Raw genomic sequence first — 11,980 nt, forward strand, 5'->3', positions numbered from 1 at the left:
TAACACCAAATGTGGTTTAATGTTAATAACAAGTTCAAGTTAACATGGAAAAAAAAGGAAAAGTTCCAAAAAAATCCATTTATTTATTTAATATTTTCCAATGTCCAAAGACAAATGGTTTTCAAAATAAACAAGTCAGAACCACATCAATCACCTGTTAAATTTACAATGTTAAAGCAAACAGCACAGATCTATAAAGATCGATACTATTTCATTCTCCACACCACAAATTAAGATTTACTGATTATCTACCACAGCCAAATGTCTTGTTCCAGTCTTCATAGAGCTCCAGGTCTTTGTTTGATACGCTTGGCCGTACAGTCTTAAGAGCTTCCTGGAAGTCACAGTAAAGTATAGGTCGTACCTGCTCTGGTGTGATGGTGGCAATGTCACTTAGCTGGATGCTGCGGATTGGACCAAGTGCTGCTTCACGGCACAGTTGTGTCATATCGGCCCCTGAGAAACCCTCTGTGCCTGACACCACTTTCTCAAGTTCATCACTTCCCAACTGGCTCTTCTCTCGTGACATTAGGCTGGTTACTATTTGCTGACGAGCGGCAGCCTCTGGAAGGGGGATGTAGAGTCGTTTAGCCAGGCGACGCCGGGCTGCTTCATCAATCTCTTGTGGCCGATTGGTGGCTCCAACCACCAATATTCGATCCTCAGATGAGGTTGCAGCTCCATCAAGCTGGACAAGAAACTCTGTCTTTATCCGGCGAGATGAATCATGCTCTCCATCCGTGCGCTGAGAAAGCAGAGAGTCAATCTCATCGATAAAAATGACAGCAGGCTGATGGCACCGGGCGATTGCAAAAAGAGCTCTAACCATCTTCTCCCCTTCTCCCACCCACTTAGAGGTGAGAGATGAAGCGCTAATGCTGAAAAAAGTAGCACCAGACTGACAGGCTATGCACTTCCCTATGAGCGTTTTCCCAGTACCTGGAGGGCCAAACAAGAGAATTCCCTTAGGAGGACCTCTGAGACCTGTAAAAATGTCAGGCCTGAGCATGGGCCACACTACAATTTCCTTAATGGTAGCTTTGGCAAACTCAAGGCCGGCAATATCCTCCCAAGCCACAGGTGGGCCATGGTCCATAATTTCACTCATAATCAGTTCAATAATTTTAGGTTCAAAGTTCTTTAGTCGTTCATCAAGAGGCTGAGTGTTTTGCATTGGGTCATCCTTGGTGCTGCTTTCCTCCTCCGGCCTGGGCATTGGTGAGACAAATTTGGAGAAGGTCCCCCGTGACCTGTTTGCCCCTAGAGATTTTTTGGTTATTGTACCAAAAGGAGCTGATGGACCTCTCTGGCTCTGATGGGAGTGTTTTTTCTGCTGGTCAACAATAAGCTGCTCTCGTGCTGTTTTAAAGTTTGTGCCAGGAAACTCCTCTCTTTTCTGTGCACTACCTTTACCTTCATGACTTCCCTGTGGAAGGAATGAGGTTCTGTTGCTTTCAGTTCCTGAACTGTAGATGTTCTTCCTCTTAGATGGATTTGTGGAGGAGGAGAACACTGAATGGTAATTGTTTGCACTGGATACACTTGTGCTAGCAAAACTTGAATGAGGAAAATAGCCAGGTTTAGTAGGGGAATTACGTGGGTTATGAGCCAATACTGGATTTACCCCTGTTGGGGCTCTAGGGGCATTAATGGTGAAAGAAAGACCAGTATCTTTGTTTCTAGTCCTCTCTGCAGCACCACTGGTCAGGTTACCCACTGTTCTCTCTACTACAGCACTGATATTATGCACAGGCCTGGGGAAAGAATGCTCAGGTTTACATCCACTAGCAGCACTACTCTTAATTAAATCTTTGCCACAGCTCTGACTAACTTCCCCACCAACAATAATGTCAGCATCTGCTGTATCTACAGGGACACTGCTGTGGTCCCCTCTACTCTGCATCATCCTCTGCACGCACGGCAGGCTGAACACATTTTCGACTGTTAATGATGACTCCCATTTGTCACTGTGGTTTCTCTGATTGCGTGCCAGGTGCAGGGCACTGTCAGCGTAGTTATTCAGCCCTGTGTGCTGGTCGTCTGAGTCCAGGACTGCAGCATAGCGCTCAGTGTAGGTCCTGAACAGGCTGGCAGCTCCGGCTGGAGAGAGCTCGGCATTCGCCCATGCATACTGAATGGATAGAAAGTGTGCCCGATAAGCGTCGGCCGTCTGTTCAGGTGTATACTTGCCAGACAAAATGTCAAAGGACCTCCTCTGCCACTCGTCCAGGTGTGCACTGCTCATGCCTGGCCTGCTTCAGTCTGTGTAAGAAAAGGCCACAATTTCAGTTAAAATATGATGCAGTTAATTGAATCCCTTGCTGTATTACTAGGGTGTTTTAGCAACCAGGGACAGAAAATTATGATGACACAACAGATTCATAAAAATACATTTGGAGTGTTCAGTTTCGGTTTTGGATTAAGTCATTACTTTAACTGACTTTCAGCTGAGCTTTCCAAAAGGACATAATTTCCCGTAATCACTTCACATTTACTTCACATCAGGTTGTGTAAATCACTGAATTATGATTTCTTTTGGGGTAAAAATTAGTGATTTAAATACAAGAAAACTGGCTATTAAATGCTCAACAACCTGATAACCCAAGTGTGAATTAAATGTTTATTTTTTTATTTGAATACTTGACATAAACTTTCTTTTTGAATTGGGTGTTTTAGCTGAAGAAATGTCCTACTTTGCTGAGGGCTGAGGACACTGTAGCCTACACCACTACAGTATGAGGCTAATATGGAGCTAGCTCATTAGCTAAACAAACTGTTTTTGGTTCGAGTGAATAAATACACTTCATGCTATTTCATAACCGATACATGACTTACAACTTACCTCAGGCGTTATGAGATTATTTTGTTATTAATTCAGATAACCTAGTAACGTATAATAGCTTTAAAACGTCCAAAAACCAGTTACAGCACTTACAACTTTCCCGCCGCCTTCAAATCATTTTAAAATCCCACCTGTATTCAGACAAGCCCCGGCAGCTACGTTAGGCTTGACGTAAGGCACTAACCAATCCACGGACTGGGAGGATGTACTACTGGCCAATCAGGGTGGCGAAAGGGATTATGCCAGAAAATGGTTGGGGGATAAAAAAAAAACATTATGTATTTGCTAATGAGACGGCCTTCCTGCTGATGGTAGATTTATTTGGTTCATGCTGCCACCGTGTGACGCAAAGCTCTCTTTGTATATGTAGGCAAGAAAATACAATAACCATAAACCCAAGCGGTGGGCGCTGGGCTTTGGACAAGCCGGTGCCTGCACGTCACAGTCTGACAAATCAGTGTTGCCAAATCCTTTGTTATCACGTTCTTGTGTCGTCAAACGATTAAGCTTCGTTGTTATTTTTTAAATACATTTTTTATCGCATTTTTCAAAACAAAACACAAGATGTACCTTATACAATAAAAGCTATTATACTGGGAACAAAATATATATATATACAGTATATATATCAATCACAATCAGTCTTTTCCAGTTGATTTGCAATAAACAAAATGTAAATAAATAAATGATTGACATTTATATCTTAATTGTAAACAGACATAAATATCAGACAATTAGCTATTTTGTAATTTAGTTTGCAATGTTGCGATGATGTAAATGGAGATAAAGAGATAAACTCTCTCTCTCTCTCTCTCTCTCTCTCTCTCTCTCTCTCTCTCTCTCTCTCTCTCTCTCTCTCCGTCTCTTTCTCCCTCTCCCTCTCTCCGTCTCTCTCTCTCCGTCTCTCTCTCTGTTGTTAGTGTTTTGTGTCCTGCCTTAAAGCTGTGCTACGTGAACGTATGGGTTAAAGCACTTATGTGTAAGACTTGGCAACCTCGACACATCCTGACAGTTAAGATGGGATAAAGAACTGCCGGTGATGTCTGGACTGTTGAACGGGAACAGAACATTTGCTCGACAAATGCCTGGGAATTTCAAATCTGGGCTTTTATCTGACCTGAGACATTGTATTTATACATCGTCTTGTATTTCCAGTCCGTGGACAGTGGAACAGTACATGAGAGCTAGCGTGCTAGCTAGCCCACCGTATTAGCTTTAAAAGCAGGGCAGAGCTGAGGAGTCACACCCAACACTGAGGGAGCACGACGGCGTTTATTTACAATACAACCTGATCACTCAAGACAGAAGTGCAGTTAGTTTGCTACGAGTGCAAAAAAAGTTTCTTGTTTCTCTAAAGAAGCCATGAAACACCAGGGTCAAGATACTTTGAGGGGACACAGATAACATTAGCTAGTGTTTTAGCTAACGAGCTAAGTGTTGTGTGTGAGTGTAAAGTGTAAAGGCCGGACAGGACACCGTTACTCCACTGTGTGTGTGTGTGTGTGTGTGTGTGTGTGTGTGTGTGTGTGTGTGTGTGTGTGTGTGTGTGTGTTGTAGAAGGCTGTTATGAGTAACCCCACACTCATGTACACGTTTGTTTTAAGAGATGACAACAGCAGCGTTTATGCTGAAGTCTCAAAAATCCTTATCTCTACTGGAAAATGGAAAAGACTGAAAAAAGACAATCCGCGATTTAACTTAATGCTTGGAGAGAGGAACCGCCTCCCCTTTGGGCGCCTAGGTAAGGTGTGTGTGTGTGTGTGTGTGTGTGTGTGTGTGTGTTCATTTTTTATTATTATTTTTCTAACTGCTTGCATCAGTCCAGTCTTTTCCATTGTTAATGTGCTATTAATGGCAGTATGCTTATGGTCATCTGATACTGATCTGATAACGTGTGCTTACTGAAATAACCATTGAAAATGTATCTCACCAAGTAATCACTATAGCTGTGTGATTTAAGGCAAACTGTGTCATTTACAGTATTTACATCATACAACATTTACATGTTATGTTGGTAAAAATAACAGCCACAAATTACTTCAGCGGGTATGTCGGATCTTCTTCAACAACAATCCATGCTGGTGCATCAGATTATGCTCACTGCCAGAAAGGCATTATCCATTATCAAGATGCGCTCCGATTCGTCTTTAATGGTCTGTAAAAAATCAACATCTCGAGCTCCTTTCAACTCCAGTTACATTAAGCATCCTTAACATGATAGCCTCTGTGATATTGTATTATACAAAACACAGCAGCAGAGGTTCATGACATGACATGACATGATGTATAATTCTTCTGCAGAATGGTGATCAGAAGTTTAACACGTATGTGTGGCTCTAACACATATGTGTGGCTTTCCCAAAATAATCTCCCACTGTGTGTGTCTCACAGGCCATGAACCAGGACTGATGCAGTTGGTCAACTATTATAGAGGCGCAGACAAGCTGTGTCGTAAAGCATCTCTGGTCAAGTATGGATTCATTCTTAAGCTTTTATTTGATTATATTTGTACTTTTTATTGATTTATTGATTGATTGATCATTTTCATTATAAACATAATCAAAGATCTGATAATGTATCTGCTGCTCTGAGTTTAAAATATATCTAAAAACTCTGTAATAATATAGAAATCATGCACCTCAAATGTGTCATACATCGTATTTTTTTTCCTTGTTTTTTGCCTGAAGGTTAATAAAGACTAGTCAAGAGCTAAAAGACTCCTGTAACTGGTTGCCTGAGTCCTACATCATTTATCCAACCAATCTCAACACTCCTGTGGCTCCTGCAACCAATGGCATCAGCCATCTAAAAGACAACCCAAAGACTGATGAGCGTGAGGTATTTCTTGCCTCCTATAACACTAAAAAGGAAAATGGGGAAGGAACAGTATGGATCGCTAAATCGTCAGCTGGAGCAAAAGGTGAGAAAAGATTGTCCATTTACGGCTCTCAAACAAAACAAATTGAATTGAGATTTGTCTCTGATTTATTTAAATATTTTTTAATTATCTTTTGAAATGTACCTGTTAATTGTTTTTTACAAATTGTGTGTCAAAGTTCGTTTTTTCTTTTTCTTTTTTTTTTTTTTTTGATACTTAAATGTGAATAAAATGATCTTTGTTTATTTTAAATAGGGGCTGGAATCTTGATATCTCAGGATGCTAATCAGTTGCTTGAGTTTATTGATAATCAGGGACAAGTTCATGTCATTCAGAAATATCTGGAGCGACCACTGCTGTTGGAACCTGGTCATCGCAAATTTGATATAAGGTACAATATAGAAGCTCTTTGGTTGTATTGTAATTGTATTGTGTTGTCTTAGATCTATGTAATAACTTTGAATTTCAAGCCCAATGCAGGAAACAAGCTCAATGCTTTATAACATTTGATGTGATAATCTTCTATTTTAAGGAGCTGGGTGCTTGTAGACCATCAGTACAACATCTATCTGTACCGTGAGGGAGTGCTGAGGACGTCTTCTGAGCCGTACAACAGCTCAGACCTGCAGGATATGACCAGCCATCTGACCAATCACTGCATCCAGAAGGAGCACTCGCAGAACTATGGCCGTTACGAAGAGGGCAACGAGATGTTTTTTGACGACTTCAGACACTACCTTCTGAGTGTTCACAATATTTCCATGGAGACATCCATCTTACCTCAGATCAATCACATAATAAGGTAAAAAAATAAAAAGTAGCATACACACACTCGTCGCAGTCGTCCCTTTGACTAAGCAAGCTTCACCTTTTGAAGGAACAATTCCTTAAAGCTGCACAATTTTCAATTCAATGTTTTATTCTCAATACAGCTATACAGCATTAAAATTAAGTTTATTCTGTGCTGTTAACATCCTGAGGTGAAACGTTACAGATGATAAAATAACTATGTTATAAACCATGCCACCTTAATTGTCAGTTTGCTTTTTAATGAGCCTACCACAGTAACTGTTTATTTACTGTCAAGTCCGGGACCTGTACGAGTTTGTAGGTGAACACAATTTTTACAATTGTTAAAGCTGCTTAAAATATCTAATCCATTAGTGCACAGTATTTAACTCATGGTACCCACCTTTTATTTCACAGGAGCTGCCTCATGTGTATTGAACCAGCGATCAGCACTAAGCACCTGTCCTACCAAAGCTTCCAGCTTTTTGGTTTTGACTTCATGCTGGATGAGAACTTTAAAGTGTGGCTTATTGAGATCAATGGAGCACCGGCATGCGCACAGTCAGTAATACAATTAGCATTTTATAGTATCTGCCTTCTTTTCATCACCTAAGAATTTATTCTCTGTTTACCTTTGAGCCTATCTGACTTCCTTTCAGTGCCATACTGATTAAATTTGTGTACACGTGACCATCACAGCCATATGTTGTTTTTCTCCAAACTGTTGTCACAAAGTTGGAAGCACACAGCTGCCTAGAATGTTTCTGTTTGCCTGAGCATTAAACTTTAGTGAAACTAAAATGCCTCTTTTCCACCAAAAAGAACCGAGTGTTGGTTCAGAGCTAGTGCTGGTTCAAAGTTCGTTCCACTGGCAAACCTTTGCCTTTCCACCGGCTAGAGAGCCATCACAGAGCCGAGTCTAACGTACCTGTACACGGGTCACGTTACCCAGCGCAGCAACTTTAGGGCAGCGGCGGCAAACACAAACAACAACAATGGCGGATGTTGCTTTACTGCTCATGGCTTTGTGAACCTACATTAGCATCCAAACGCGGCGAATCCAACGTGTACGTGCAGCTCCGTGTAATCTGTATAAACGGAGGTTGTAATTGAGAACGTACATAACATTATTTTATCATTAACACAGAAAAAAGTTAGCCTTAGCATCTAGCTACCTGCTATTATGTGTGCTGATAATGTATCATATCGTGGTAAAGTAAAAGTGTATTAAACATTAGTATACTTAAGGTACATTATCAAATGCGCTAACAGTAGCCACGCCCACATCCCCTAACTCAAGTCTAGACCAGCAACGTTTTAGGCTACTTAAGAACCACTTTTCCTGGTTCAGAGCCGGTGCTTTGACTGTCTGTTCAGTATGACAATGCCCTTGAACACAAAACGAGCTCCATGTTGACCTGGTTTGCTATGTTTGAATTAGAAGAACTCGAGTGTCCGTTAACCCTTCAACCCCACTGAACACCTTTAAGATAAACTGTAATGTCAACTGCACCCCAGTCCTCCTCATCTGACCTTATTACTGGGCATCAGTAGAGCTTTTGTGACCGACTGGAAAAAATCCACATTTGCCCCCACTCCAATATGTATCCATCATTCGATCTATCTATTGTTCAAACTATCTATCTATCTATATTGCAACATGAAGTTCGAGAAAGCCCTGCTCCTTATTAACAGGCAGCATAGATGATGCAATTTCTGTATAGATGGGTTACATGGACTCAAGTGCTTGTCATTGAAAATTATTGCAAAAGTTTGATTCTGTAATTGCTTGTGCCATAAACAATTCAATGTAGAGCATTACAGAAACATTCCTGATCGTAACACATTTCTTAGGTGGTTTAAAGTGTTTAGAACAGCAGGGTCTGTGATGAAAAGAAAACCACTCGGCCTTCACTGAAAACATGAAGAGAGTGGCTGTCCATAGAAGCTTCAGCTTTATGGCTATTGAAATTGCATGATCTATGCTGCCTGTTAAGAAGGAGAAAGCTTACCTGCCCTCTTTGCTGCTATACATCTCCGCTACAAAGCAACAAAGAGGGCAGGTAAGCTTTCTCCAACTTTGGAACTGGATATTTAATAAGTACCTATGTGTGTGATGGTCAGATGTCCACAAATATTTGGCCAATAGTGTGTCCCCTCAAGTTTCTCAGTATTCTCTGATCTAATTGTAGAAACATTGTATAACTAGAAATTTCGTATGGTTTCTTTACTGTGTCTAATTTTGTCACGTGAATCTGATCTCCTTTAGAGTGCAATTCCTTTTCTAAAATGTTTATCCTGTTTGTTCTGTTGAAAATCGCATGTGAAAAGTTTTTCTCCTTTCCTCTTTAGGAAGCTCTACCCAGAGCTGTGCCAAGGCATCGTGGACGTAGCCATTTCCACCGTTTTCTCACTAAATGCAGACGCCTTGTCCGCCTCCCCACCATTCTCCACTTCTCCTTCTCTCTCCTCCACCTCCTGCTCTTCACCCAAACTCAGAGCACCACAACACTTTGGCCCGTTCATCAAACTGTAAGCATGTTACTGCATTAGTGACGAACCATGCCCTGATAAAATTCTCCACGCAACTAGTTTTCTTAAAATCTCAACCTACGGTATTCTCTTTCTGTCTGACATCCTTGAAAAATGTAAGATGTAAAGCAGGGAAGTTTAAGAGACTGGAGCAGTTCATGAGAGAATGCATAAAGAAGTCTGTGCTTTAGACACATGCTCAGTACATTTTTCTCCTAACATCTCTGGTATGAGTTCAAGAGGTGGGCTGTTTGTTTAGTCTGATTGGACAATTATACCTGGGTTTCAGTTCTTTACACAAACTAATAAAAAAAAAATACTACATAAAACACATTTTTGGTTTCCTCTGGGTACCTTGATATAAAGTAGGATGTTTTTTGGGATTTATTTCCAGTGACTTTAGTGCCTTACGTTTCCATTGACTCGTTACCCCTAAAATCCCACACAAGAGTGTTTGAAACGCCATGTAACGTATACATACTAAAAATTCAGTCCTAAATCAGTTAAGGTTTATACTGTGGGCTTTACAAAGAGCTTTAGTCGCTGTTGTTCAGTATTTTTAAGTGACTGTATTTCCCATTAGAAATGAAAAGCTTCTTATTGCTCATCTAGTATGGATTTTGGCACTGTATATGAAACACGGCATGTCAGCAAAGTGTTAATGTTTTGTTAGTTTGGTCTTCTTATATGTTAGACTGCATTAATAGCTCAAATACAATGATTTATTTTTATTATTTTTATTTTAGTACAATAGACAATTAGTCCAGTACAGCAGGTCACTAATTAACACTGTTTTTGTATTTTAAAATGTTTCTCAATCAATTTCTTACTTTGCCATAGTAATTAAATTCCACACATACATATCACTTTTTAGTTCAAGGCCGGATAAAAATTTTTTTTTGCAAATATGTTGCATGATCTATAAAACGCATGCAAAAAAAAGCGATGTTTTATATGAATTACATATCTAGGAACATTTCCTTAGGCTCAACATTTCAAGACCTTTTCAGAATTAAATATTAATGTTTGGGTTAAATGTTCCTTCACTGCGTTATGTAATCCTCTTCCCTTTGGTTTTATTTTTCTTTTGGCATGTTTTACTTTTTTACACAGTTCGTTGTATTGGCTTATTTACTAGTGTGTTGCACTTTCACAGCCATTATGTGTGTATGTTGAACGCATCTTGGGTCTTTGTTTGCAATGAATAATTCCTGATTCTGCTGTGTTCTGTGTTAAGGATCAGACACGAGCCTCGCCGAACCTTAAAACATGGTTTAGCTGAAGCAGCATGTCAAACGAGTCATTTATTTCATGAGATGTGCTTGAAGGATTGCGTGTGTTGTGACTCTGGGCATGCTGCAGTACTGATAGATCCTAAAAATGTTTTATGAAGGAGACATTATTGTTTTGTGTAGTGTGTGTGTTCTAAACTTCATGAAGAATAAAAGAAGTTGCATATAGTATGTATACATTTAGTTGCTATAGTAATCACACTAGTGATGGGTCATTTATATTTTTTGTTGAAAATGTGTATATATTTTAACAGTGTTATTTTCTGTCATTAGTTCATTTTTAGTTCCGATTAAGCTGAAAGAGAAAGGGTGCCTTATTACATTTTGAAATGTCCTGAAAACACAATACACCAAGGTTGTTGACATTTTTTTGTTATGGTCACTTTCCTGTCTTGTTATTTATTATTGTACACTTTTTGGACTAGACACTTTGCAGTAGTTCTTCGACTTGATTGTTACTACCTGAAAATATAAATCAAGTAATCAACTTGCTGCCCATCCCAAGCTGAGCTAAGATCTTTCACCGTTTCATCGTAAACCAAAAAGAATTGAAAAGTTTTCCGTATTTTCCTTTTTGTAAAGATCACCAGTATGTGTGGAATGTTTGTAATTTCAGCCTGAAATGGGGAACTATATATTTGCATTACATTATTTTGTAAGTCATATAACTGTGGTCTTCTCTGTGTTCATTCGTCTGTTTGTGTCTTGTTCCCCTTAGTAATGAAAAGGTCATGTTCTGACCTCATGCCTCTGAGATCAACATTTAAAGCTGTAAACCCTTGATTTGTGCAGAGCATGTAAACCTTCCTGTCACCAGAAAAGGTCATCTGCTCTTCTCAGTTCACTCCTGAATGTTTCCTACAGTTAGCATTAAAGGAAACATATATGTGTATTTTGAGTTGTGTGTTTATGATTTTTGTGTTGGTTTTCTATTTTTATAACGTGCTGTGCATGGTACGTGTGATGTCTTTGTTGGTCATGGCAAATAAAACAAGTTTTATGAATTTTTTTTTTTACCGTATGTTTACTTTTTTTTATAGCTTAAAGTAAATAAACCATAAACAAATACAAGAGTGAATACAAGAAGAGGTGGTTTAGATGTATATCAGCACAGAACTATCATATATTTTACTTACCATGTCTAATGGACCACAGAGCAATCGATAAAGAAATCGATTATTCATCTGAAACAAGCATAAAACCTGCCACTGCAGGACATACGGTCCATAATTTTTTAGCTAACTCTCAAAAATAATCTCATTGTTTAAATTAGATCATTTTTTAGAGTTAAAAGTGCCCTATTACATTATAAAGCCTGTTTATTATAAAGCCCTATTACATTATAAAGTTGCTCTTATTTGATGTAAAGTTCCACTCATAAGCTGTCCATAATAACTGATATGTTTAATGCTAAATTTAGTTTTCCTATGTGAGAAACCCAACTAAACCTCAGATTACTGACCATCTTCCCTGCTTAACAATGTCAGTTAAAACTGCATAATGCACACATTCTGATTTTAAAGCATGGTTGATGTTCAGTAAGCATTCAGTGATCACCATGTTTTGTGTTTATTCATGTGCAATTTTACTACCACACAACAGTCACAGAACCAAACTTCAATCCATTGTGACAGGTTTAAAGATTTC

The 11,980-nt window shown here is 39.3% G+C and overlaps 2 protein-coding genes across 4 annotated transcripts; one reads left to right on the forward strand and one right to left on the reverse strand.

Moving 5' to 3' along the window:
- On the reverse strand, positions 1-3,247 carry fignl1 (fidgetin-like 1). Of its 3 annotated transcripts, none has more exons than XM_027142007.2 (2): positions 2,974-3,247; positions 1-2,262 (listed from the first exon to the last, which is right to left on the reverse strand). In XM_027142007.2, exon 2 carries the CDS (start codon positions 2,243-2,245, stop codon positions 245-247), a length of 2,001 nt encoding a protein of 666 aa, XP_026997808.1. In that variant the 5' UTR covers positions 2,246-2,262; positions 2,974-3,247; the 3' UTR covers positions 1-244. The 3 variants fall into 3 exon arrangements, with proteins under 3 accessions (XP_026997808.1, XP_026997807.1, XP_026997806.1); XM_027142006.2 differs by having other exon boundaries at positions 2,936-3,246; XM_027142005.2 differs by having other exon boundaries at positions 2,843-2,975.
- Positions 3,248-3,790: 543 nt separating this feature from the next.
- On the forward strand, positions 3,791-11,337 carry ttl (tubulin tyrosine ligase). The gene is made up of 7 exons (XM_027142030.2): positions 3,791-4,583; positions 5,234-5,312; positions 5,530-5,762; positions 5,976-6,111; positions 6,253-6,522; positions 6,927-7,070; positions 8,862-11,337. The coding sequence occupies exons 1-7, from the start codon at positions 4,409-4,411 to the stop codon at positions 9,043-9,045; spliced, it is 1,221 nt and encodes a 406-aa protein (XP_026997831.1). The 5' UTR covers positions 3,791-4,408; the 3' UTR covers positions 9,046-11,337.
- Positions 11,338-11,980: the final 643 nt, after the last annotated feature.

Source organism: Tachysurus fulvidraco, chromosome 4 (assembly GCF_022655615.1).
Source record: "Tachysurus fulvidraco isolate hzauxx_2018 chromosome 4, HZAU_PFXX_2.0, whole genome shotgun sequence".
NCBI lineage: Eukaryota > Metazoa > Chordata > Actinopteri > Siluriformes > Bagridae > Tachysurus > Tachysurus fulvidraco.

Excerpts from the sequence above, each read along its gene's own strand:
- fignl1 (XM_027142007.2), bottom strand. The coding sequence starts at position 2,245 with ATGAGCAGTGCACACCTGGACGAGTGGCAGAGGAGGTCCTTTGACATT.
- ttl (XM_027142030.2), top strand. The coding sequence starts at position 4,409 with ATGAGTAACCCCACACTCATGTACACGTTTGTTTTAAGAGATGACAAC. Across the intron at positions 5,763-5,975 it reads ATCGTCAGCTGGAGCAAAAG|GGGCTGGAATCTTGATATCT; the intron begins GTGAGAAAAGAT and ends TATTTTAAATAG. Across the intron at positions 7,071-8,861 it reads GGAGCACCGGCATGCGCACA|GAAGCTCTACCCAGAGCTGT; the intron begins GTCAGTAATACA and ends TTTCCTCTTTAG.